This window comes from Oryzias latipes, chromosome 3 (genome assembly GCF_053564925.1).
Source record: "Oryzias latipes strain Hd-rR chromosome 3, Olatipes_Hd-rR_3.1".
NCBI lineage: Eukaryota > Metazoa > Chordata > Actinopteri > Beloniformes > Adrianichthyidae > Oryzias > Oryzias latipes.
In genome coordinates this window covers 31,587,404-31,614,682 of record NC_136239.1, presented here as the reverse complement: position 1 = coordinate 31,614,682, position 27,279 = coordinate 31,587,404, and the positions used below count along the sequence as shown (strand labels likewise).

At 39.0% G+C, this 27,279-nt stretch overlaps 1 protein-coding gene and 1 long non-coding RNA gene across 4 annotated transcripts in view; one reads left to right on the top strand and one right to left on the bottom strand.

Moving 5' to 3' along the window:
* Positions 1-4,951, top strand: part of LOC144991002 (uncharacterized) — a 44,140-nt gene extending 39,189 nt beyond the window's left edge. Inside the window, exon 2 of the long non-coding RNA XR_013654893.1 lies at positions 34-4,951. This is a non-coding gene — a long non-coding RNA (uncharacterized LOC144991002). The remainder of the gene's footprint in view (positions 1-33) is intronic.
* insyn1 (inhibitory synaptic factor 1) overlaps positions 4,946-27,279 on the bottom strand; it is a 62,616-nt gene continuing 40,282 nt past the window's right edge. For all 3 annotated transcript variants that reach the window (XM_011493063.4, XM_011493061.4, XM_078944609.1), the window contains exon 3: positions 4,946-5,884. In XM_011493063.4, coding sequence (XP_011491365.1) covers positions 5,066-5,884 — 819 coding nt within the window. In that variant the 3' untranslated portion in view covers positions 4,946-5,065. The remainder of the gene's footprint in view (positions 5,885-27,279) is intronic.

Below are 27,279 nucleotides of genomic sequence, written 5' to 3'. Positions count from 1 at the left end.
AAAATGTGTAATTAGAACCTTTCTGTTTTACAGATTTCTGTTGGGTTATTGGTGGACTGAAAACAATCTGATTGTCAGCGCTGCAGAAGAACTGGACTTCCAGCTCATGTTCCGCTGCTTTGCAAAGGAATGACTCTTACCTGTCCTTGCCACCTTCCAAATGGCTGCAGTTTTGATGAAGACCTCTGTCACAGCCTCATGGGCATAGTAAGAGCGCTCATTACAGCAAGAAGAATGCAAGGGAAGGAATGAACTGAGGAGAGTGAATGTGTATAGGGGAGCAGGAATATAGGGTACACACAGTTCAGAAAGTAGTAAATATGATGGATGGGGAAAGCCCTTTGCAAGGTGAAATAAGGGGCACTTGGGCACTTGTCGTATACATTGCACCTGTCTCATCATCATTTAATTCTTATTTGTTGGCTTTCTTAAACTGTCAGCAACTCCCTGCCTCCTTGGCTTTTCCCTGGAAAATGCAATGGAAATGCTGACTAGCTGCCAAACCAGAGCAGCTGGAATATTCAAAGATTTCTGATGCTTTTCCTTGATTTAAAAAAAAAAAAAAATCAAAATTGGGTATACAAGCTTAAAGGTCTGCCTAACCTTTGTATTCCAGAGGCCACCTTTCAAATGCATATACATTTAACAGTGGATTCTGTAATTGATCCCCCCTCCCTCTTCTACAACCTGCTTGGCATGTTGTGATATCTATTTTCTGATGATTTTTCTTCTTGTAAGACATTTCTGTAGTCTGTTGCATATGTTTCCTGTAACTGTGTACTTTTGTTTTTTTCCTCCTCACTCAGCTGAGTGTGTCATTAAACACACCACTTGTGCACAATTTCAAGTTGTATGTGATAATGCTGCATTTCTACAGTGTAAGCTGTCAGGTTTCATAGCATTGCAGCCACAATCACTTCTCTTTTTCTGCCAATCTTTTTTTGAGTCATCCTCAGAAATTGCTTTAGTGGTGATTCTTCATTGCTCGGTCATGGCACATTTAAACTTCACATCAGGTTCTGTTCCAATTACCAGTCAGGTAACGTGATCAAAAAACTTACTCTCTTCCTTTTGCTTGGCTAATCAATTTTCCTCAATAGCACAGCATCATGAAACTGTTTCCATCGGTTCGGTACTCATGTCAGTATAACCAATCCTAAACACTTAAGCTGTGATTGAAATACAGTAGGTTACAATTTAATTTGAAACTGAAGAACTTTTATTTTACCTTCTGCTTGTACTTGAATGTTTCAATTTCATACCAGGATTCTCTCGCTTCTTTCAATGCCCCATTGATGCCATTTCTTACACATTTTTTGACTTTTTTTTGTTTGTTTTCTTTTTGACATTTTGTTGGGTAGCAGCACCCCATACACGTGCAGGGTGACAAGGTTATCTTTACTTAAGTTACAGTGTACCAATTCACCTGAAAGGATCATTTTGTGATCCAGTCCCCTCTTCTTAGCCACTGGCCCTGCCCTTCATCACCTGTGAAGGTTGGATCTTATCTGCAGTGGTTGCGTAGCTCTTCATTAATCACTCCCCAAAACCAATCAAATGCTGGCTGATAGTTGATCTGGCCTTGTCCAGCCATCCCTCTTGCAGGGTGAGCCTATTTGGTTGGCTGGAGTCATGTGCAGAAAAATAGATCTGGTTGCTGATTGTAAATGCTGCCTGTGTATATAAGAGCAGCAGTGTCCTCCACATTGGCTGATGTAACCCTGTACCAACTGTCCAGTGTACCTGAAGTTCAGCACTTTTTTCACAGCTGCTGACTCTGGTTTATTATAGCATGACTTTGCCAGAGTCTAAGCTATGATTTGGTTGTGTTTATTTCCAAAGCCATGTAAGTTTTACTGCTTTAAACAGAATGGAGACAGCAATTAATCTCCTTTGTCAGAGTTGTGTAGTGAACGGGAAGAGTGAAGGGCGTGTGCAGCAAAAGGTGTGAGCGGTAGTACAGACATCGTTTGCTCCTGTATCCGGTAGCTATAAATGGCACAGAGATGAAACAAATCAACCTCAGGTACACCCGCCCTCAGCCAATCCATAGTAATCAGTGAGACTGCATTGAGCTCTCCCCTTGATGGACCCTCACCAGTCAGTACGGTAAACAAAGACATGTCATCCTTGTTTCACTATTTACCCAAGGAGGCAAAGGCCAGACAGACTGAACAGTGGTAATTATATATGAAGGGTAGAAAAGGAAACTGCTTGGGTGCATGCTTCTATATTTTGTGGCACAACAGCCGTATACAGCTCTTTTTTTTCTTTCAAACACCGTTTGATAGTCACTGAATGCAGCGGTCCTTTGGCTGTGATTCAACCATTGATCAGGAGTGCGAACCAATACAAACCTGGGACTGATATCATAACACCAATGGCATGACTCACTTTGCAGCCCTCTGAAGGAAATTTTGTATTTGTAATCTTCTGTTATAGACTTGTGCAGCCAAATGACTTCCAGGGGGATGTGCCGGGTCTATTTGTATTGATCTCCGTTAATTGCTGTGACAATGAAATATGAAATTAAACATGAAGCAATATACGATTCAGAAAATATCCCTTGGCTCACACACATTGTGCAGGCTCAATGACAGTGAAGATACAGAGGAAACAGTCATATGCTCACACTCACAAACATCTGCTTTGTATGTAATAGTACCAAAAAAGAAAAAAGGAGAAAGTACATTTTCTGGCTGGCGCACATTTCTGGCATCCATGTGCTCAGGTTTTCATAACCTTTGGATGCCTCCTACACTTGTCCTACAGGGGACTGAGGACAAAACTGGACTCTATTACAGATGAATAATGAGCCTGTTGGCAAAAGAGATGTGGCTAATGTTTTGTCCAAATATCTCAAATCTGTTCTCAATGCTAATATATTCTGTGCCACAGCCAAGCAACTTAATACTCAAAGAGGTGATTTCATTGTAGATATGATTTATAAAATCTACAGAGAGGTGAGGAATGAAATGAATTCCTCTCACGTTTTCCATGTCTGGCGGGTGCCTAAGCATCACCACATAAGCTTAGTTTGTTTTCCTGTAATTGATGCTTTGCCTGTCTAGTGGCATAGCTTTGTTTGTTTATGCTAATGGCTGTGATGACCCATTGGTCCCCAATCTAGCAGGGAAATGGCAGCCAATGCTTCAGGGAGCCAGCCATTGATCTCTACTCAGAGCCTCTTTCTTCTCAGGTACTTGGGATTTACCAAGCCAGAACACAAAAGAAAGCTCTAGAAAAAGAAATAGAAAAGGGAAACTGCAAAAACTGCCTTCTGGTGTATGCTAATATACAACACCATCCTTTGGCTAATTAATGCTTGTGTGGCCTCCACCAAGCTGCCTGGTATGAAAGTGCACAGTCTGCTCTGCTTCTATTGGACTCTTGAGGTTTGATGCTGCCTAAACAGCATAGCTGTAATTCCTACAAGTTGTGCACTATGCAATAACTGTTACACAGTAACACACAACAAAAAACAGACGTGGGCTGTAATGGATGTGCTTCTGTTATAAAGCTAATAATCTTCTGTGTTGTAGCAGTAATTTTGTACCCTGGGCACCAGTGCAAGTATGATGAGACTGCTTGGTCAGTCCTCAACAAAATCAACGTGATCATGATATTTTAGCAACTTTTTCTGAAGGGTTATTGCTTTTGTCCAATGAGGAGAGTCAGCATGATTAAATGAAAGGAGACCCCCATAACCGCTGCATCTTGCACAAGGCTCGATCCCCAGTGAGCGATCAGTAGGAAAAAGGTCGACCTCGCCAGAGTCAGCAAGGATTTTCCACTTAGAGACTTTAACATTTTACTTTTTTCTTTTTAGACTTGAAAACACAAAGGTGAGGGGACCTGGCTCACAAAGCTGTTCCCTTGGGTAGATTATTGCTCTTTGGAAAAAAAAAAAAGAATACAATCGTTGAACAGAAGCACTCTCTCTTGTGCCCATCAGCTCTCACTCCTGGGCGCACATTTTTTGAAATGTCAGTTCTTTAGGGCAACAGTTTAATTTTTTGGTCTGTTCAGAGTAAGTGAATGGATCTGACTGTGAGTTTTTGTTCATGAATCCCAGGGGAAGGGCATGCATGCTCAGCAAAGAAACCTCTCTCTGCAACCTCCCTCTAACATATTGATCTGGAATGGCTATTGGCACTGGCCCTGTGAATAAAATGCTGCTGTATGGAGTACAATTCCCTACTGGGCAACTGAATGAAGAGACAAAACCTTGGGCCCTTTTTTTTCCCCCTCCCAGACTGCAATTTAGCTCCGCTGCTAAGTCTAATGACATCACTAGTGTGCATAAAGGAGGAGGAAAATTGGAAATGTCACTGTTGTGGAGCTCAACTTCTGAAAAGGCTTTCTGCCTGTCACCAGTATGTTTCAGCCTCTCTAGTAGATCAAGACGAGATAACAATGAGATGTTTTAGGAAATAAAGGGCAAGTCTATGTTGTTTTTTTTCTTTTTTTGACTATGCTCAGTCATTTGTTGGCATCAAAGAAGAGGAAGAGTCCTGATATGCACATCTAGAGATGTTTCTCTGCTGGAAGCAATAATCCTCTTGACATTTTAAATTACCGAAACATGAAAAAAAGACAATGTTCATACAGATCCAGAGTACAGATTGAGAAAATGTCTTGTATGCACATTATAGAAACAGGCATTTTCTTTTCTTACTGTTACTGTGACAAGGGGTGGGGGAAAAAAAAAATCGCATTTTTTGTTTAAATACTTGTAACTTTGAGCATTTAAAAGGTTCTGGTAAAAACAATTGCTTTTTATAATCTCTGTCACCAATGCCATTAATCACACCTAGAAAAGTCCATTTACTGTATCTTTAAGTATTAGGCACTAACCTTTTGGTCCAGCGTCAACTTTCATCTTACTGATCTAATCTGCTTCAGTTTTCCCTGAGCCTCAGAAGGACTTTATGTAGTCAAGTGGTTTCCCATATATCATTTATTTATTTAGTAATTAATTTGTTGATAATCTATGAGCTATGTATTTAATATTAAATAATGCACAGTTCCTTTTCATGAGAGTTATGACAAACTTCAGACTCTCTCAGTGGTCCTTTGTTTTCTGTTTGGTTGGAATATAGGGCAGTACAGTTTGGGTGCTCTTGTCCGAGACAGTTTGTGTGCTGCTGTTTCGTAACAGTTTTTTACGGCAGCCGGGGTTTAGGAGACCTTTCCTGGGTAGTGTGTGAGCTCCTGACATCCCTTTCACTGGCGAGGATACATAGGAAGGATCCAGACAGTTATGGAGGAGTGAGTGCTCAGAGGAAGAACGTTTCGGTGCAGCCGAGCTTGCAAAGAGTCTGGGCTCAGTATCACTGTCTGGTGTTGTGCAGCCACTTTTGTCCTCTTGTAACTCCTCTTGCTCTTCCTCCTCATCATCATCACAGCACAATGCATGGTAAAGAATTTTGTCACTAAAGCGGACTCTTTCTCTTGTGCCAGAGGTACGAGAAGTCTTTTGGCTGTACGAGGAGCTGCTGGCCTCCTCGCTGGATGAATCCGGAGTTATGATGCGCGGTCCGTTTGGAATGGGCAAACCACCGTTCATCTGGGAGTACACAGAGGCAGTGGTGGGAGGTGGGCTGGGGGTCTGCGTCTGAGTGGGGATGGTCCCCCGGCCCAGCTCCTGTCGTAGGTCCCCTGGTTGCTCACTGGATCTGCATGAAGCTGCACCAGCAGCCTCAAGGTAACTGCAGAAGTCCCAACTATCAGAAAGCACATCCGCATTGAGGAAATCCAGTCTAAAAGCCTCCCCCAAACCCCGCTCACTGCTGGACGTGCTGCTGGCCGTGGCCACCGTCCAGTCATCTGGCTCCAGGTCAAAGTCAAAGTCAGACGTAAGTTTATCAATTTGACCCACCACCTACAACACAGAGAAGAAAGGTAATTAGATTGTACAAAGATGCACAATGCAGAATAACATTTTTTCCATGTTTAAGGGTTGCTGGGTAGGTCTGTTTTTAGACAAGCTGACCAGTCATTGGATTATTTATATCTTGCATTTTCACATAATGGTAAAAGCTATGGGGACATTTCCTTAAGTTCAACTTTAAATTTCATCCGTTTTAATCAGAAGTAGCACTGTATGGATGACATTTTAGTTTCCCTAATGATGAAATGTAGCCACGTATGGGATTAGTCTGAGCCCACACTTGCATATCTTGGCATACCATTTATGTAAAAAGAAATTGTTTGATTAAAAAAAAAAACATGATTTACTAGGCTTTCCTAGCTTTTCTAGATTGAAATTCCACTTTATTGGTCTATTTTTAAAAATTAATATTCTTGATTATGGTCAAGTGATTGTAAGAAGTATACAAAGTTGTGGAAAAACTGTTGTATATTAACTCATTTTGCGTTGAACATTTATGACTTACCAACTAAAATCACAAAGTCCCCTATCGGCAATATTTCCCGATTTTAGTGAAATGGGGAAAAAAAAGCTTTTACTTTATCATACAGTTACTGTATTAAAGCTCTATCGATCTGTCTGTCTGTCTGTCTTCTGAAAAACACAATTAGGAGATGTTGCTCACTTTTTTCTTTTATTGGACAAAGCCAAAATGTACAATCAACATTTGATGAACAGTTTTGCTTGGCAGTTTTGCTTCTTTTGCAAAACAGAAGTCTAATCAGCATTCAAAAACTTAATTTATTTTAAAAAGATAAGCCAAATGACCGAAACCACATTAAGACACTGGGACAGAAAGGAAAGTAAAGACATTTTATCACATAGCATTTCGTAGGTGCATCAAGATCGCAGAGATAGTAGCTGACTTACATTTTCAGAGACAGATTTGAACCAAATGAGACTAATCAACTCAACTGCACCACAAGTACCAGAATCAGCAAAGAAAGACTGAGAGCAGAAATGAACCTAAAATATGAACACTAACCAAAATTAAAAGAATAATTTCCCACTGATTATTACCCAAAAACAAAAAAAGGCCATTTAAAATAAAGTTTTATGTTAAGACAGTGCTTTATTTAAATATTCAGCAATATGATAGTGGTATTTTATGCTGTTGAGGCTAGTTCATATTCAATATTTCCAACCAAAGCTGCACTACCATGACATTTTTTTTTCTTAGCAAGCTTTCTGAATAAACTATGTATTCTTGAGTGAAAAAAAAACAAAAAAAAACAGAAGTTTGTAGAGTTGCTATGTTGCTTTTTAGTTGTTTTTTTTTTATTATTTTTTTCTGTGCACATTGGAAGCTATGATGGTGAAGTAAACTTGTTACAACAACCCCAGCTGGAAATATTGGACTCTGCCTGTTATTTGGAAAACATCCAAACGTCTGTTCTTAGTGCACAATATTGTGTTTTACCCTGAAGATTTGTAAAAACTTTTCATTTCGATTTCACATTTAAAACACCTTTGGAATGACAAAATTGATGTTTATGTCTTTTTTATGAGGACATTTTTTATATCTGTAAAAAAATCTTTTGATGATTGAAAATCCTACATCAACCTAATGGAACACACTGACCAAACTTATCAACCAAATTCAGATAAATCAACATTTTAGATAAATCTAAATTTACAATGTCACAGAACGTATACACTGGAATCGAATGGTTCCTGTTTTTACCAAAATTCTGGTTAAAATGACCAAAAATTGATGGATTAGTGGAACGAGCAGCTGCCTGTTAATAAATTGCCTGTGACTTTATTTCCTTGGCTTGACATCCACTGTTCTTTGGCTAGACATCTAACTTCCCTGTTGTCCGATTTAGACAAAAATTGTAAATTGTGGGTCACTTTGGATGCTTTTACTTTTTTCTTCACAAACGCTTCAGTTTTAAATCTTCCAAATGCTATATCAACACAAAATGTAAGAAAAAAAAATCATCTAAGAACTTCTGACACTAGAAAGTGTCATAAATCTCATCAAAAAGTTTGAGTCACAGCAGGGTAATTGTCAGAAAAGCCCTTTAGCTACATGATCAAAGCGTCACAGTGAATCTACTGTCTGCTCACTTGGATCTTGATCTTTAATTGTTGCAGGAAAACTGACACAAACACTGTTGAATTGAGGGCTTTTCAAAACAAAAGATTAACTGATTTTGGTGAGTGGATGGTTAATAATGTTAATTTCACTTGCTTTTGTGCAGCCAAATGCTGAAAATTGATGTGTTCGGCTGCTGCGTGGAGATGTATCACTTAAAACCATTTCATTTACTGTAACCTGAAAATTGACCTCAGTGCTTTTGTCATCAGCAGCCACAGTGTTGAGAGTGATGAATAGAACGCACTTCAGTTGAAATTGGCCGGGCTGGCTGGCAACACCTAAAATCCAAACCTTGTTCACTTGACATTTCAGCACCTTCAATCAGTATGTCCTGCTCTGAGCAACTGTTCATTGTGGATGGCAAACACTCAGCACTCGTGAAGCTTGTGATGAAATGATATTATTCCCCATGCATGCAGTATACTCAAAAAGGTCTTTCATTTTTTTTTTCTCAACAATGTGCACACAGGAGTTACAGCAGAATAATTGTAGATGAGGCGTTTGACAGTTTCACTGTGATTATTCAGCTGTGGTAATATAAAATAGTGTTGCATTCAACACTTATTCAGCTTTTTCAGCTGCGTACTGTGCTGCATTTTTAAATTATTCATGTACTGCTCCATCTTCAGAACATAGTTAAATACCAAACTTCACCCCGAATGCTTACAATTACTAAAAGTCGGACCATGCTACATCTGAATTTGTGGCCCCTCAAAATACATTGAGCATATAGGTCTTCTATACTGTCAAACATTTTTAGTAAACCTTTAGAAACACCGATTTACCGATTATTTATTTTTTCTAAATGCAATTTCAATATTAGACTAGAAAATACATTTCTTACCATTTATCTCCACCAACCCCTTGAACTTTTAAAAATGGTTGTGTGAGAGTTATTAGTCTTGTCAAATATGTTTTTCAAAGCTACAAAGTTTTTCAAAAATCAGTTATTTGAAATTTTACCTAAAACAACTTTGACAAATTTTTTGTGGAGTGAATAAGAAAGAAAATGGTGACACATTACCGCAATTTAGCAGATTTTTTTTTTTTTTTTGAGATGAAGGGCTTAGAACCACAAAAGGAACAGAGAAATTTACCATCACACACTTAAATGAATGACACCAGATGCACATTTGTTTACACCACTTTGACGTGTTTGCTTTCACACAGCCCTTCTGAGAACAGACTAACTGGACTGAAACTTAATACTGTACAAAGCTGTGTTCTTTGGGGTAGTTTTGCTTAGAATAAACCCTATTGACTCACTAGCTATTGATGTCTGAAATTCTAATTTCTTTTAGTTGACCAGGTCGCAAAAGACACAAGCAGCTTCTCTACTGTATTTAGTTGTCAGACCATCCTGTATTTCGAGTCTTGGTCATCATCATCCCTCCAAGTTTGATACATTTAGCCAACATTTTCATGATTTGTGTTGATTTTGTTGAAAGATTTTTTTCAATCATTGATTTTCAGACATACTTGGGTTCCTTATCAGGACTGATTTAGAACTGGGTGATTTATGAAGCTCCAGGAGAACAAGGTTGGAGGCTTGTAGAATTAAATGTCAAGCAGTACATGAAGTGCAAAGTGATGTAATACAAATGCAAAGAACAGGGGGCTTTAAGAATTTCAAGGTCAAGGCAATGAAGCTCAGAAGCCACAAGCCTGCTGCTAGTTGGTTGTGTTTGCAGCATTTTGTCGTGAGGTGAAGTTGGAAAAATGTGTGCCTTCAAGCAGCTTTTTGAGAACAGAGATGGGCGCTCCTGCTGTGAATCCTTTTGGCAGATCATTCCAGTTTGGAAGAAAGTGTGAGTAAAGTCTGGACGGAGGATGCTGTGTGTGAATGAATGGCAGTGCCAGACAATGTTCCCATGAGGAGAATTGTCCTGGTGTTACCGTTTCTCTGCAGGAGATGATTAACCAGCTCACTGTCTTTTTAAATAGATTTTTTTTATATAGGTTGCACAGTGGTGGTCTGGTTTTCCCTGACACATCACTGCTAGAAGATTCTGTTTTGAATGTGAACTCTGGCCTTTCCTTGGGGATTTTTTTCTATTTGGTTGAAAATTATTTTTGTTTTAAAAAGATTTTAGACTAATTAAAAGTATCCTCAACGTTCAAATGAATGCATCACAGTGACTCTGCAATTGATAGTTTGTTTGACCAATCTGCGCTTCAATCAAAAATAAAATGGAGCACACGAGGACATTTGTTTGTATCGATGCATCTTTCAAAATGTTCACACTGTTAGAAATCCTTGTTTTTCTCCCCCATAAATGAAGTTACATTTATAAGTCATGTTTTTAAAATGTGTTAAATTTATAGGTTATATTTATAAATGCCATTCATCCATCCATCTTTCACCGCTTATCCGGGACCGGGTCACAGGGACAGCAGTCTAAGAGGAGATGCCCAGACTTCCCTCACCCCAGCCACTTCCTCCAGCTCCTCTGGGGTGACTGACAGACATAGTCTCTCCAACTTGTCCTGCGTCTTCCCCGGGGCCTCCGCCCAGTGGGACACCTCTCCAGGGAGGGTCCAGGAGGCATCCGGACTAGATGCCCAAGCCAGCTCAACTGGCTTCTTTCGATGTGGAGGAGAAGTGGTTCTACTCCGAGCTCTCGGCGGGTGACGAGCTTCTCACCCTATCTCTAAGGGAGCTCCCAGTCACCCTACGGAGGAAGCTCATTTCAGCCGCTTGTATTCGGGACCTCGTTCTGTCGGTCATGACCCATAGGTCATGACCATAGGTGAGTATTGGAACGAAGATCGACCGGTAAATTGAGAGCTTTGCTTTTTGGCTCAGCTCTCTCTTCACCACAATGGACCGATACAGCGACCACATAACTACGGACGCCGCTCAGATCCGCCTGTCAATCCGGTCTTCCCTCACTCGTGAACAAGACCCCCCCAGATATTTAAACTCCTCCTCCTGGGGCAGGGAAACTCCACCCACCGAGAGATGGCAAATCTTCCCTATCAGTGCTCAGTGACATGTTCCTTTCAGGATGGGAACACTCACATGGAACAGAGCAGAGTTTTTGGATTTGGTTGGCTTTTCCTGCTACAGAGACCAAAACAACCATATTGGCTAACCAGTAAGGTGGAAGTGATCCGACAAGGATTTTACCAGGGTGTTTTGTTTTTTCACATGCTACTCTGGTTCCTGCTTCAATTATTCAATCTGCCAAACAAGAATCTATGGCAGAACAGGCTGCTTTGCATTACCATTGGTTAAGAAAATGTTCCATGGGTGCTATCCACATACTCAGCTTTGCTACTCATTCCAGCAACCCACGTTCCTCACAAATGTGACCCCATTCAAAAGGAAAATGAACTGATTTTAAAACAGAATATAATAAATATGTATTATTAGTACTGAATTCCTTTAGGGATCAGAGGGCTGTTAGAGCCCAGCTACTGTTGGGCGAAAGAAGGGCACACCCTGAATAGGTCACCAATGTAATGCAGGGCCGCAGACACACACACACACACACACACACACACCTAAGGGCAATTTCAAGACACAAATTAACTTGCAATGCATGATTTTTGGAGGAAACCAGAGTGCATGGAGAAAACCTCCACATGTACAGGGCAAACATGCAAGCTCCAATAGAAAGGATTCGGGTAAGATTTGAACCAAATACTTCTCTTTGTGAGAAAAGAGCGCTAACCCCTGTTCCACCATACAGTTCTAATTCAAAAATGATCTACCAATAACCCATTTGTTTTATTCTTAGGCTTTGTTTATACTTTTGTCAAAACTCGTTCAATTTTTCCCACATTCCTTTTGGTTTGCTTGTTGCAGTTTCTCATCTTCTCGTTCCATGACCCTATTTTCAAAGTCTCACCCTCTCTTTTCATTGGCTGCCAACCACATGTGTTCAGAGTTGAGTTAGAAGCTCGTTTACGGTCCATGATTGGATTCAGATTTAGCTGAAAATGAATCTAAACATGGTTTATTGACCTGGATTAAAGGTTAAATCAGCTCTGATTCTCCCACATAAAAAAGAAAATTGAGCCAACTGGTCATGCTGATTTCTCCAATTAGCACAGGGCGGGCAAACTTTGCCTAACTGGGAGTTGGAAATACAATCTGTCAGGCAAATCTCGCAGTAAATTCTAGAATTAGTTGCCAGCATAGGTAGTTTGTATTTTTCAAACTACGATGTGACTTCTCAATTTGTGCAGTAGATGCTCCCATGAGGCAGACAAAGGAATGAAGAAATTCATTTCCACTTGTTTGCCTGATCCCTTTCTCCAGTCAGATTTAGGCAAATTTAACCCCATAACTGTCTTTATTCATAGGATGTACAGAATATTTTTGGTCACAATAAATCCTTTATGTGGCAATAAGGAGCGGTGGTCTTTTCTTCTAAAAAGAAAATGCCATCACAGTGCAGTTAAGGTGAACTGGAGCAGATTACTTTTACTGAAAGGCAATCCAGAGCATTTGAGGAAAAGATTCTGAAAATTAGATGATTCACAGAAGGAAAGAAGTTGTCATTCTGTTGTTAAAGACCCACTCCAATGAGCATGGTGTTTTTAACATGTTCTTGTGGCATTTTCTCATGATGGAAGACCTATCTTAAGAAAATTAAGCTTACAATTGTATTTCTGAGTATTCCTTAATTTAAATGATGAATCAGGAGTAGACAAAAAATGCAGTTGGAAAAAGTCTGTAGCAGTGATGTAGGTGTTGGGTGTAAAGAGGGAGACTAGTCATGCTCCAACATAAAGTGGTGCTGCTGGAACCCCGTCTCCCAACCCCCACCCAAGCACGACGCACCAGGTCAAGCCGTGCAGTGTTGCAGAGGCGGCACAGAGTGCAACAACCCCCCACCCCCAACCCAGAGACCCCGGGGCACAACCCCCATCCAGGCAGTGATTCTGACCTGGATGCTGGAGCCCACAGACTTCTGCCCTGCAGAAGCCCCGGTTCCTGGACCCAGACCAGAACACCGCACCCCCCCACCAACAGGCCCCGGAGAGAAGCACTTAGCCCCCCCCCCCCCCCACTGGGTGATAGTGTTAATTACGGAGGACCAGAGGGACTGAAGTTCTTCTATATTGTTCTTGTTCTCTGTTGTTAACTCCAAGCTGATATGATCCAAAAGTAGGTTCTGATATTAATTATAACAAAAAAATGGAATTTTGAAAATATGCACATTCTCAAATTTGAATATTCCTAAGAAAAAACAGTAAAATCAAACACTAAATTCTTAGACATGGAAAACAATTTGTTCTCAACAGTCATTTATGTATGAATATACATGTGTTAAGTATGAAATGTCTTTAGCTTCTCATTTGCATTTTCCCTCCAGAAATGTGAAATTCTGCATAAGGAGGATAAAGTAGTGACAAGTCAGTTTAGTTAGGCTGAGCATCCCCGTTTGCTTTTATGGCGCTATCACTCTGTGCAGTTTATGATCCAGTAGATGGCCCGTCCTTGTGACAAGAAGACTCCATTCGCAAAACATTTAAGCTGTATTGTATAGTTTAAGAGTTGAAATAAGTGCACAAAATCCAACTGTAACTTCAGTCTTGAATTCCCTCGAACCACTTTACCTGACAACTTCACTTCCTGTCTTTGCTGTAAATGCTGTCTAGTGGTACATTAAAGCAGTGATTACTGCAATATCTATAATTTTCTGTGAGAATGGCGACCATATAAGTTCGGTTAAATCACATATACGGGCCTTTTTTTCTGGGAATTTTTATAGCACCAACAGCAAAAATATCACAGCAATGAGGATCCACATAATATCTTATTTATATTGTCAATACAGGCCAACAATTGCTATTGTATTCTTTTCTTTTTCTTTTTCACTGCACACTATCAGCCAGCAGCCATGAGTCAACTATGGTCACAGCAACTGATCAACTGCGAGCTCAGTCATTTTAGAGGTCTCCGAGGTGCTTTAAAAGAGAGGCTGCCTCGGCAGCATGAGGCGGGGGTTTATTACTGTACCTCAGCACCTGTCTAAGATGATTGGGCTGGGTAATTGAGGGTCAGAGTAAAAGAAAGCTCTTTGAGCCTTGTCTGTGACAGAAAGTTAGAGTGATGGGAATGACAGACCATGATAATCTAACACAGGGCCAGGGTCAGGATGTAAAAACTTCTGCCTGCCCTCTGGCAAAGAGGTGATTTGGGAAATAGAATCTGAATCATCCACTATCATTTAGGGCCAAAGTAGTACGTAGACTGTTCAATATATATCCAGGTATTAACTGAGACACGGCTATTTATATTGATAAAGTCCCATGCTCTTTTAAATCACATGTTTAAAGTTGTAATTACAGCCCTGTCAGCTTCTTTCCCTTTGAAGAAATTGTGTGAGCAGCATACCTGTTCACCTCTTCCACAATATTCACACCTTTTAGCTGTGTGGGCTTCCCCCTTTCTTGTTTCAAAAAGGCTTTGGCATCAAATGACCATTTTCTGTTCAAGTAAGCCACAAAAGCGATCCAGCAGTTATCACTACTCGGGTCTTTGTCACACAGGAGCACTGAGTGTTGTTTGCTTGCATTTTAGGATAATCAGCGTTGTTTGGGAAGGCACGAGAACTTGTAAAACGTTTAAGATCTATTTAAATTGAGCAAATTGTTTGCCAATTGAACACAGTCTACTGTCCATGTAGGTCATACACATTATGAAGGCTAAATGGAGAGAAAAAACATAAAATTCAAAAATGAAATTTTATACAAATATAATCAGTATAAATAAAGTTTAGCCTAAGGGTTTATACAATACACACCCTGTATGTCAGAAAATCCAGAACCCCCAGTTGTAAGAGTAAAATATGTTCAACACAAGAGGCCTTCAGCTCCTGTCTGCTCAGCTGTTGGACAGGACAAGTTAAAAAAAAAAGTGGCTGAGAGTAAAGTAAGAGAAAAGGAATTGTTTGCGAGTGTGACTAATTTGATTCTGGAGAAATTTATTGCGGTGAAGTTTGACACAGTAGTCCAGGTACAACGCAGCACTGTTGTGCGGTTACCCACCTGACAACAGGTTATGGGCCCAGAAGACGCCTGAGACTATCAGTGTTTCCCACTTTTGTGAGGTAGTTGACATCATGAGCAGACGAACACCTGGCATACACCGCTGAATCCGGCTTCTGTATGACGGAGATGAGAAAAACTATAAACTATGTGAGACCAAATTCTTGGGTCACCTTCGACTACAAGGATTAACAGACACCATTCTGAATGCGCCTGACCCTGATGATGATGATGATGAGGATCCAGCTAAAAATGCGGAGGTATATGCTGAACTGATCCAGTTTCTGGATGACGAGGGCCTGTCGCTGGTGATATGCGAGGCAGCAGATGACGGGCGCCACAGATCCTGAGACACTATTGTCAAAATAAAGGACACCCTTGTATCATCAGTCTTTATAATGGACTGACTTCACTGAAAAATCATGTGTGACAGAATATATAATCCGCGCTGAGACTGAGATTATGTCCTTAAGAAACGCAGGTGAAACCCTGAGCAATGGTCTGCTGGTTGCCAGTGGCTAGCTGAAACCATTTGCAATCCATGTGACAGACAAGATGAGACCATGTCATTAGCTGAGTTTAAAACAAAGCTACGCAGCTATGAGGACACTGACGAGATGCACGCGACCTCAGCAGGTGACAACGTGATGAAGGCTTGCGTGCACCAGAGAGGGAGACCTGCCAGCCCAAGTGAGCGAGGAGCAGAGAAGGTGACAACGGACTTCATATGCTTCAGATGAGGCCAGAAGGGACACCTGGCAAGAAACTGCCAGCACAAGCTGTGGTGCAGCTTGTGTCGGAGCAGCACACACTGGAACAGCACCTGCAGACGCAGACAGCGCAGAGAACAAGACGACGCACGCAAGACCTGCGGTGAGACGGAAAACCAGGATAAAGAGTTCACTTTCCGAGTTAGCGAGGCAACAGGCATAAACATGAAGGGCCTGATGGTCAACTGTGGACCAACCTTACATATCACTGATCTCCGGAAGTTCAGGCGAGAGAACTTCCAGGCTGAATCACACTGTGTGGAGTTGGCTGATGGATTGAAATAAAAATATAAGCTATCCAAGTAAGCACTGCAACGCATATATTGACACTGTACATTTTCCGAAACCTAGTTTGTCAATGGAGAAGTGAACATGCAAAAAGGCATGCGCAGTGACACCTTTTGCGGCCCCTACTTTTGACATGGCAAGATGTTTACTGATTGAAAATGATCTGCCCTAACAGTTGTAGACCTATGCTGTCCAGACTGCTGCTATGGTGAGAAAACAGATGTTTTAATAAACGCATAGGGCAAACACCGGTTGAGGTATTTTCAGGTAGACGGCCTAATCTGTCCAGGATGCAAAAGTTTGACTCACACTGTTTTCTTACAAACCAGATAAAAGTAAGCTAGACCCAAGGTGTGAAAACTGTGTTTTTATTGGTTATGATAAAAATAGTCCTGCATATATTGTTTATTTTCCGGACACTAAGAAAGCGGAGAAGCATTGGCTGGTGACGTTTTTGTCTAAAATGTGCAGAGTAACAGACCCAGACTCTGCCAAACCCCTGTAGAGAACTTTATAGAATATAAGCCAAAATATCCAGATCACCATGTTAAACTGAAGAACAACCTGATGTAAGTGATCAATACAAAGTGACTCCTGTACCTGCACAGCCAGACGAAGTTAAGCATGAGCCAGACTTTAGATGTTACCCTTCAAGAGAAACAGAATCTAGACGTTACCCTTCAAGAGAAACAAGGAAGCCAGACAGGTACACTGAATGTACCATGACTAAAACTTTGCTTGACGATGAAACTGACCACATTAAGAGTAACATTGATTATTGCTATAAAATGATGTGCAACATACCGGTTTCATTCAGAGATGCTGTTAGCCCTGATAAATCTAGATAATGGGTCAAAGCAATGAATGAGAAAATGGCTTAACTAAAGGAAATGTCAGACATTCAGAAGCAGCGCCATCTACCTGTGAGGCAGAGTATGTAGATCTAGCTGTAACCATCCAAGAATGGTTGCATTTAAAACAACGGCTAGAGGAAATGAATGAACATCCATATGCACTTCCAAAGGTGTACAAAGACAACCAAGGTACCATAGCCTTAGCCACAAACACAGTTAGCAGACAAAGGTGCAAACATGTTGACATAAAGAACTACTTCATCAGATCAACTGTGAATAGTGGGAAGATATGTTTAGAGGATTGTCCAACAGTACAGATGGTGGCAGATCTGTTTACCAAACCTGCACCAAAATTCAAGTTGGTAATATTTAACAGATTTGTGTTTGGACATGTGTAAGTATTTGCCAAGAAGGCAGTAATGTGAGATCAAGTGGGGATGTTCAAATGTGATCTAAATTTCTATTTTATTTTGCATTTGTTTTTTTATTGTGTATTTTATTATGAAATGGGTTTTTGTGATTTCCAGTTTTTTTTTTTTTTCTGGTCCAGGTGTTATAGGTTCATGGATATAGGTGTGTCTAAATAAATGCGATCACGCAGCTGGTGGTAGCAGAGAGTGAAGTCAGAGAAATGGGAATTGTAAGCGATTATGACTAATCAGATCCTGGAGAAATGTATTGCAGTAAAGTTTGACACAGTAGTCCAGGTACCATAGTAGTGTACTTACCCACCTGACAACACTAACATGACATAATGAAACTGTACTGACAAGTCTGTCATTTTTGGTAAGTGGAAAGGATTGACATGAATCAAAACATATTTCATCAGATACCACACAATTAGGAAAAATAATATATTTATATATTTAATGTTCAGTATTGTGTACATGTTCAGTATTCTTAATCAAAATGTCAAAATCCATATTGTTGAATCAAAAAACCAAACAAAGCTTTTACCACAATATTACCAACCTATCAAAAAGCATTGTCAATCTTAGATGTGCACAATAGGCGCAGTGCACAGAAGCTTGGGGAATTATTTTAAAACTACTTAAGTGTTTTGTAAATTCACAAAGTTTCATTCCATCTACCAGTGCGCCCCCCCCCCCCTCGAAAAGAAAACAACGACTATATATTTAGTAGGATATGGCATTTATAGAGTTGCAGATAGAAAAGGCGACCCTTATGCAGTTGATGGTGTTAAAAAATGAAACACTATTATTAATTAAACATTCTTCTTCTTATTATTATTAAACATGAAATAAGCAAAATATTATTTGAAAATAGTATTGGAAATATTGAGGCCTGATTAACCCTTATGTTATCTTACATGACCCCAACCTTACATTGACGTGTTCTCCCTACCATGACAAAGGTGGATAAAGGTGAAAAGATTTCATGTAATCCATGGACACAAGTGAAGATCACAAATCATTGAAGAAAAAAGGTTCAGAGCACTGTCTAGTGGGTCTAGATGACCCAACTCCCAATGTTAAAGTGCCTAGAATAGCACTAGGAACTAGGATAGCACAAGGGTTACAGAAGCCATATCAGAGCAAACTGACTGTGCTTTGACTAAACCAGCCACCAAACTAAAACCACACTGCTATTTATACCGAGCAGGTAATTAATTACCTGACTAGAAACGGCTGATGAAAAGAAACGGGGGAGGGGGGCAATTAACAGGCTGTAAATACAAAATACTGGACAGCAGGACAAGGAATAACTGTTTCAACTTTACCAAACTCTTGTGAAATCCTTTAGAGACACACATGCAGTGATAAAAATGTTAAATTATCATTTTATGCTGTGTATCCAATCACCTCCATCACCACTCATGCAATTCTTTTGTAATATTTGAGTGAATGTGTTTAAAAATGATGGATTTTTGTGATTTGTCACTTGTTATATTTTGTCTATAAGCACCTTACAGAGTGAGAAATGATTACTTGGGATTAAACATCACATTTAGGACACAAGTTTTTTTTCTAATGGACTGCCTCCATCCTGATAGAAATTTGCTTTTTTCCTGAGTAAACAGATGGAACATGACATTCAGAGTCTAAAATTAAAGTGTTGTATTTCTCATGAATCTAATAGAAAATGCAGTCAGCCTCCACATTTATATTCTAACATTTACCAGCAAATAAAAACAGCTTGGAAATGCAGCATCTACCGAAATGCAGTCTGTACATATGTAAAAAATAAATCAGGTGTGATTTACCAGTACAACTGAGAAATAACGCTCTCAGTGGACTCATTTGAAATGCACGCTGTGTGACTGAATTTTCTGTGGATCTGTTTAGTGATTTCTCCCCATCTGTTTCAGTTCCACCACATTCTTCCAGGAGTCATTTTCAGAGCAGACTGAGAGTAATTTGCAATGTCTGTTTGTTAATTATGCACCATCCAACACTTAGTATAGCCTTGCTTATTTTCTTTTTTGTTAAAGAAAAAGTGGCTGATCTGTAAAGCCCTTCACATAAGTTTAGCAAATGTTTTTTTTTTAAATCTATGCAGCTGCTTTTGAATGTGATTAATCCCAGGTAAAATTTTTTGTTGATTATTTTAATAGCTGTGCATGCTTTTTCAATGATTAAACCAGTTGTTTCTTTCTTTGCAGTTGCTCCAGTTTATTTTTTTTAAACCTATGGTTCCCCTTCATTGTGCTCGGCTCAAGCTAAGAGGAAAGGAGAGTATTCAAGCTACTTTTAGCGATATGGTTTATCTTATCCCACAGAAGCTAATTCATCATCCTGGATTCACTGGGAAACGACATGTTTACTCGATTCACAAGATAAATTGCTCTGTGACTCGTCAGAATATGCAATCTTTTCCAAATATTTTATTTGCAACCAGATGGTACAGCTATTTTGAAGGGGATGTTTTAACATTTTGGAACACACTTGAAGTTTTTGACCCTGCCATTATAAAAGGTCAGTGCAGATTTGTGAAGCAAAGCAGAGTGGCACAGAGCAAAGTATGAGGGTTTGCTGAGTTGAAAGAAGACAAGGTGTGTCTCAAATAATTCTTTAGCAAAATGCACATCTGTGCAGCCGGCAGCTTGTAGGGAATTATTTAGGGAAAAGCATTCACAAGGCATTTCTTCACAGGGTAGTGAATTTAGCCCTTTTTACATTTTTAAGGTTCATCTGGTCTGCAGCTGATCATTGATGCTTTTCTGCACAATCCCGAACAAATGAAACCATTTTAAAATGTTTGTATATCACCATAGCTGCAGAGCACATCCAGCTGCAAAATCTGCTCTCTCTCCATTTGCATGTGTCATTCTGCTCCACTTTATGAGACCAATTTCTCTGTGTGCATCCACAGAGATGTCAGCAAGGCTTATTCTTGTATGCTTACTATTCAAGTTAAGAACATTTAGTGTGGCTGGGATTTCAATGCATTTGACTCTGCAGAGATGCAGTGAGTAAAGTATCTGGACGACGTCACGGACTTGATTTGGGTCAGGCCATCTTGATTGGTGAGATGCGTTGCGTGGTGTTGGCACAGGGATGAAGTGTCCTTTGAAGTGCTCGCTTCAAGCATTTGGTGTAATTATCCTGTCATGAGAGCTGCTAAGCCTGAGACTTCATTAGGCACATAGCTCCTGCTTTTTGATCTTTTCTCAAAAAAAAAAAAGGGGGAAAAACACTCATCTTTATGAAGGTCTTAAAGTGCTAAACAACACCATGATGAGCATTGGGCCAATATCTCCTGACAACTCACTAATCAAAAGCATCATTACAAACTTCACCTTGTAATGGGCCTCGTTTATCCCTCAGGGCCTTTACAAGAGGTGGGCTTCTCCAGTCCTTGAGGCCTGGGAAATCAAGCACTTCCTTTTCAAATTTAGGTCATTAGTTTGGACAGACTAATTTAACAGCTGTAGGGCAAATTTAGGAGGTTTATACCATCAGCCTGGAAAGCTTATGGGTTGCACAATCAATGATGGGAACAGCTACAGGGAGGCAGCAAATGCAGCATGTGTTGTTGCTGGCAGAGCACACTGATCATTTATTGAGGTTCTCCTTCATTGCTTCTATCCGTGCTGAGAGGCGTACTGCTGGTAATGACCAGAAAAAGATGCTAGGGCCACGCTACGGGGCTCCTCAGTCTGTCTGCTTTCCTGAGATAGCAGGGGGATTAGGCCTGTTTACTGTTAGGTTCCTCTCCTTACAAGCGGGGAAAAGGTGCACGCGAAGCAGCCGGGCCACTCTGACCCTTTTTAATGACTCAGTCATTTTCATCAAATATGCAGCGTTTTCCTGATTGAAGCTAGCAATGGTTTAATCTGATTTTACCCTTAAAAAAAGCAAAACAACTCCATAGGTAAATGTGTGGAGGAATTAAGGGTACATGCACTTGACTTGTACTGGAAAAGGGAAGACAGAGGAAAGAAAGAAACACTGTGGGAGCTGGCTTAGTTCAGCCTGGCAGCAAATCTCTCGCCCTGATACCTCAAACTGCCAGTTTGTCTACAGGCCAAACCAGTAAGCAGAAAAAGCTGCAACTATATGCTTCAGTGAAGCTTGTTTTTGAAAGTCCATTCATAAATATTGTACTGGAAAAATTACTTAGATTTTCCTGAGCTGCTGGTAATTTTACTCAATAAAACAAAACTATCGGACATAAATCCTAACAGGGAAACATAAACTTGTTATCGTTTAGGAAAAAAAAAAACTGAATATAGGCTCTTTTCTAGGCTGCAAAATTCTGTTTGTATCACATGCTGTGCATACTCAAGCAAACAATTAATGCTGACTGAGAAGTAATTAAATACACTTGTCATTACAAGCAGAATCATTATGTAAACTGATTTATTTAGGAGATTCCTGGGATTTGATCTTTTGTCTTTTCAGCCTTATACATACAGAAGTAGAAAACAAAAACTGCAAAATAGCTTTTGTTTTATAGACACATTATGTAAAATAAGTTTAGATTTACTAATTTTTCAGCGGTTGCAAACATAGAGTAAGCAATAAAATCCAAAACATTTTGCAACAAATGCATTGAATCTTTAAAAATTCAACTACAGTAAGCAAGAACTTTCTGATTAAAATAATACAATAAACATAGAGAGAGGTATTTCAGTAAATTAGCTTCAAATCACTAGTGATAAGGGAAAAAATGGACTGTGGAGGAAGGGACAACATCATGTTATACACTGAGTTAACATATAAGTTGGTTTTGTGCTCCAGAGATGTTCTGATGTTCCCTTCATGCCTTGTGTCAACAGTGCAGCTTGTTGTGGAAAACCATGATCTGAGGCTACATTTAGCCTAGGGGTGTCCAAACTTTTTGCAAAGAGGGCCAGATTTGGTGAGGTAAAAATGTGTGAGGGCCAACCATTCAGCCTGCATTTGATTTACACGTATTTGTACTTTAGTTCATTTGCCTGTGATTTGTGAATGATGAATTGTTGGATCTTTGTGTTTTCACTATTGTTATTATCTTACTTTTATGATGATTTTTTGGATTATTTGATTATTATTAATAATTATTATTATTTTTATTCTGATTATTATGTGATTATTATTATCCACAAATACTTTTTATGAGGAGGCTGCTGTAGAAATAAACCTTACTTACTTACTTGCCCTTATAATAACATTAAATACACATGAACTATTTATTGAAGTCTTTTTTATTTTTAGCAGAGAGATACTTTAACTTCTTCACATAGAACCTAAACACATTTAAAACATTTTTTAACTAAAATTACTGTGAATTTCATATTTGAAGACCAGAATTAAAATAAAGAAAAATTCTGTCAACATTAAATCTAGGTTCATGTATAATAATAAATATTATTCACTTTTAAATGTTTTCTGTAAACTTGTAAACAGTAAAATAACAGTTATCTAATTAATATGTAACAATAGCTTTGATCACAGAAACAAATCAATCTGTTCTTCTCATTTGGCCCTTAAGGCTTTAAAGGTAAAGAAGCCTCAGGTTGTTACAACAGCTTTACAAAGACTGATGGACGAAATTTAGCCAATCAAAATAAAGACATTGTGACACAGTTCTTTGAAAGTGCTAAGGGCCCCATATTATTGATTTTATGATGGTATAAATGTGAACAATGTATGGCCTAGTGGCCAGACTTTGGACATACCTGATTTAGCCGGTGTGCCCAAAAAACCAGAGAGACAACAAAGACGACATCCCAATTAAAGAGGAAGCATATTCCAAACATATCCATTCATCCATCCACTTTTGTATCCCTTCCAGGGTCAGCTTTGAGTGAACTTATAGTGGTTCAGTAAGGATGGCAGATCATATTCACACTTTGGATCAGAAAACACAGAATTCCTCTTGAATAGAATTAAAGACTTGAGCCACAGCACACTGTTTTAAACAGAAAAAAAACTGATGAAACTTGGACAAGATGTCATGATCCAAGTAACACGTTGTATACTAAATACTGAATATATGTGTAAACTCATGCATGCTCTCTGTTTTGGACAGAGTAAAATATACTAACCTATGGTATAAAAGTGACACGTGGGTAAAGATTACCTGAGCAATTCAGAACAACATGGCACAGATGGAAGCTGATTCATGCTAAAAATGCCATAAATAAACTGTTTGATACCAAAGTCAGACCAACACACTGAAGTTCAGATCTGATAGTCAGGATTGTAAAAAATTGTCTATCGTATTTATTTTCTTTATCTTTCTTTTTTGTGTGTATCGGATTTAATCTTTCCTTTTTGGAATATTCTTTTTAAGATGATCTCTTGGTAACATTAGATTTGGGTTTGGTCCTATTTGCAGACATATGCAGTGATCAAAAAATTAAGAAAAGGTGCGAGACAAGGAGGCCCTCCAAAAATATTTTGCAATATGTGGTTTCCACCAAACAGTTCTACTCATAACTGTTTGAAAAATGGCTCATATCAAGAGTTACCATGCAAAAGCTATCACCTTCTTTCTTTTTGTAATTAAAAATCCTCCTTTCTGGGCTCCTGTTATGGCTCTTATCGCAGCCTGTCTCCCCGAGCTGGAGACAGACGATATCACCTAATGACTATTTCAGCAATGCAGCAGTACAGGGTGTTATTTCACAATTCCAGGGATGTAAATGGATTTGCAAGCGGCCAAAACTCAGGAGTAACACATACAGTTTCCAGTGTGAGACCCAGAGGGATGTTGCTTTTATCTGTTATTTTTTTATTTTTCTGTTTACCATCAGCTTGCTGTCAAAGTCTTGAACCCAAGAAGATGTCTACAGAAATGTTTCAGTTGAACGCATGGTCAAAAAGGCCATCATCTCTGGTTTTCTGCTTGCAGTAAGGAGCTCCATCTAAACTGTGATAGCACATCATTTTACCTTTTTTCATATTCAAATTAGGAGTAATATTTGATGAACTAATCCTAAATAAACTGGGATGGAGATTTGAAGTTGCACTCATTCACCCTTACAAACAGCTGCTTTCCTGTAAACCTTTCGCTCATGTATGTATTCAGTTCAGTTAGAACAGGGGTGCTCATAACGTCGATTGCGATTGAACGGACGTTCTTCAAAGACATGAGTGTAGATCGCAGGCCAGCAAAAATAATTAACCAAAAAAATTAAATAGTACTTCTAAAAAATCGTCAGCGAATCAAAATCCTCACCGAGAAGTACGGGACGGGATTGACATGCAGAACGGCCAATCGAACATCCTTTGACACATACGTCACTGTTTAAATACACTGAGCGCAAATTCAGTCATCAGAAAAGCACGTCAAGTCTCCGGCAGAAGACCACTCCGTACGACTGGATTCGCCCCGTGAGTCTCCTCCTGCTCCGTATCCGTGGGGGCATGCTTCCCTCATTGCATGGTTTACAGGAGAGCATGACATACGATGGTCGCTGCTTTCTGTTTTTGTAATAAAACGCCTCATCTGTTACTACAAAAGTATCTTTGTGTAATCTTACTGTGTGGTTTTTTAATTAGTACATAAACAATGTAATGTATTAATAGTTCATAATACTATGTTTATTAAACAGTATTTTAGTCTCAAATCTGTTGTTTTTGATACAATAGATGTATTTTAAACTCTAATAGAGGCTTTGAACTTAAACTAAGGTTTAAAAAATGTGACTCTTACCTGGAACTCTTCTTTATGACTGTTCCTCTCTTTTTGACTCATGCTTGGTGTAAATCAGCAGGAATTTTTTTTGCGACACGCAAAAACTGATTAGAACGTAATGGAAGCTTTACTATACTCTTTAGAAACCTAGTATTTTTTTCCCCTTTGAATTAAGTTAAGTGTTAATCTCCACACTACACTGCACTCTGCTGAGCTTTCGCCTTGGAGCTATCACCTTCATGCAAAGCATAAAATTGAAGATATGATTCTGTTCTTTTATTTTCAACTTCAAAACTATATTATATTGATTTTTGTTTTTTGTTTTGTCTACCCCAAATGTTAGGCTCTGCTAACATTTGCAACAGAAGTGGAACTGGAGCAAATAGGACAGCTTATTTATTTTAAATTCAAATGTACTACTTCTTATTCATTTTTTACTTCATTCACAAATATGTATGCAGAATGTTGGATTTAGAACAGCTTGATAGTTGTGAAAACAGACCAGACAGTTGACAGAGACAGAAGCTGAGAACTGGGTTTTAACCTTAGCAAGCTTTATTTGCAATGTTCCTAGCTGAGCCTCTTTGAAGAATTTTTACGGCTTCATGCAGCCTTTGTGTTTGCAGATAAGAAGGGGCGCTCAAAATTTACGATCCTCAAATGGAATCTTAAAGTCTAAGCGGATATTGTCCTAACAATTTTACTTTTCAAAACTCTACAGAACCAACCACATCAACCAGCTCTTCTAAAAACCATCTGCCAAGCCAAATAGTTTGGCAGATGGTCAAAATTACAGTTTTGTGCTTGGTTGCATATTTAATTTTTGGTGTGTTTTTAACATAGCAAGAGATACATTTAGAAATAAGTATTTTCATCATTAGTTTTGCTTGCGCTAGATTCTCAATGTATGTTTTTTTCTGCAAAATTTGGAAGCATGTCTACATGCATTATTGTAGTATTATTATTTACAAACCCACAGTTTATTTTGTGACACAAAAACATTTGTCCCAATAATCTCAAATAATCTTAATCATAAGCTAAATAGCACCATTAAAAAAAATCAACATAATGATAGAGTCTTGTGATCATAGCTTATTTATATGTTCAAAATCAAACTTTTTCAGACTCCAGACAGTGTTAGAGCATATAACAAAACATGTTTGAAATAGCACTCTGAATGGCCATTTTCTTTGTAAACAGCTTTTTTCATTCATCTAAAATTTCAGATAATTTTTATTGCAGCTCATCACTGACCAAAGCCTTGGAGAAACTTTCTAGGAGAAATGAGAACACCAGCTCACCACATGATGCATGTAATCAATAGTTTGCTAGTATTCATCTTCATATTTTTCCAGCAATGCATCCTAATGGTGGTGCACTCCGTTTTCCATCATATTGCTAGCATATCTATCATTACCTAACAAATAAACTCATTATGGTTATGGAGTCATGAAACATTCAGGGTCAGACAGGGAGGAAGAGAAAAACACTTAATGCAGCATTTTTTTCTATGAAAACCTGCTTTCTGCATCTTCACCGCAGCCGTAACAGCCATCTCAATAGTAATAGCCTATAATATTACTTTCTGCATTATGTTGTGTGCAGGACCTGTGGAATGCTTGGTGATAATTAGACAGCAAATGTTTCTGACAGCAATCTCCTTCGTAAACCATACCACACAGGTGGACAGTCTTTAGATTTCTATAGGAGGTTGTTTGGCTTGCTTTTCCAGTTATAACTCTGAAAAGAAACACGTTCATCTCTTGGTGTTGGTTTATGTTAAAGATCATGAAGAAACATCATTAAAGGAAAGTTTCTTCAAGCTTAGAAAAGCCTGGACTTAAAGTAATTGCCACAGTTTCAAGCAATTCTATACTTTATAATAAAATAGTAACTTACTTTGCATAATTTAGATGGACTTAGTCTTTACTTATTATTTATAAAAAAAGATCATGCAGTATTAACATATAGAAAATGTAGACTTTAAAGGATGGGAGTTTAACAGAAGCCAGAGGATATGAGACGTCTGAAAAGCTAGAATTGCCTGTCATGAAGAATTTCCAGCCACCCCATTAAAGTATAATTGTTGATTAAATTTGTACTCTGAACAATGTTTGTTTGAGCTCTTATAGTCTAATAGCTTTCATTTGATGTGGTGCCAATGCTTATGGACCAGAAAATGTACCCATATCTCTGGGAAATCACCCGTGCTTCTTTCACTGTGTTTGTGTTTTTTTT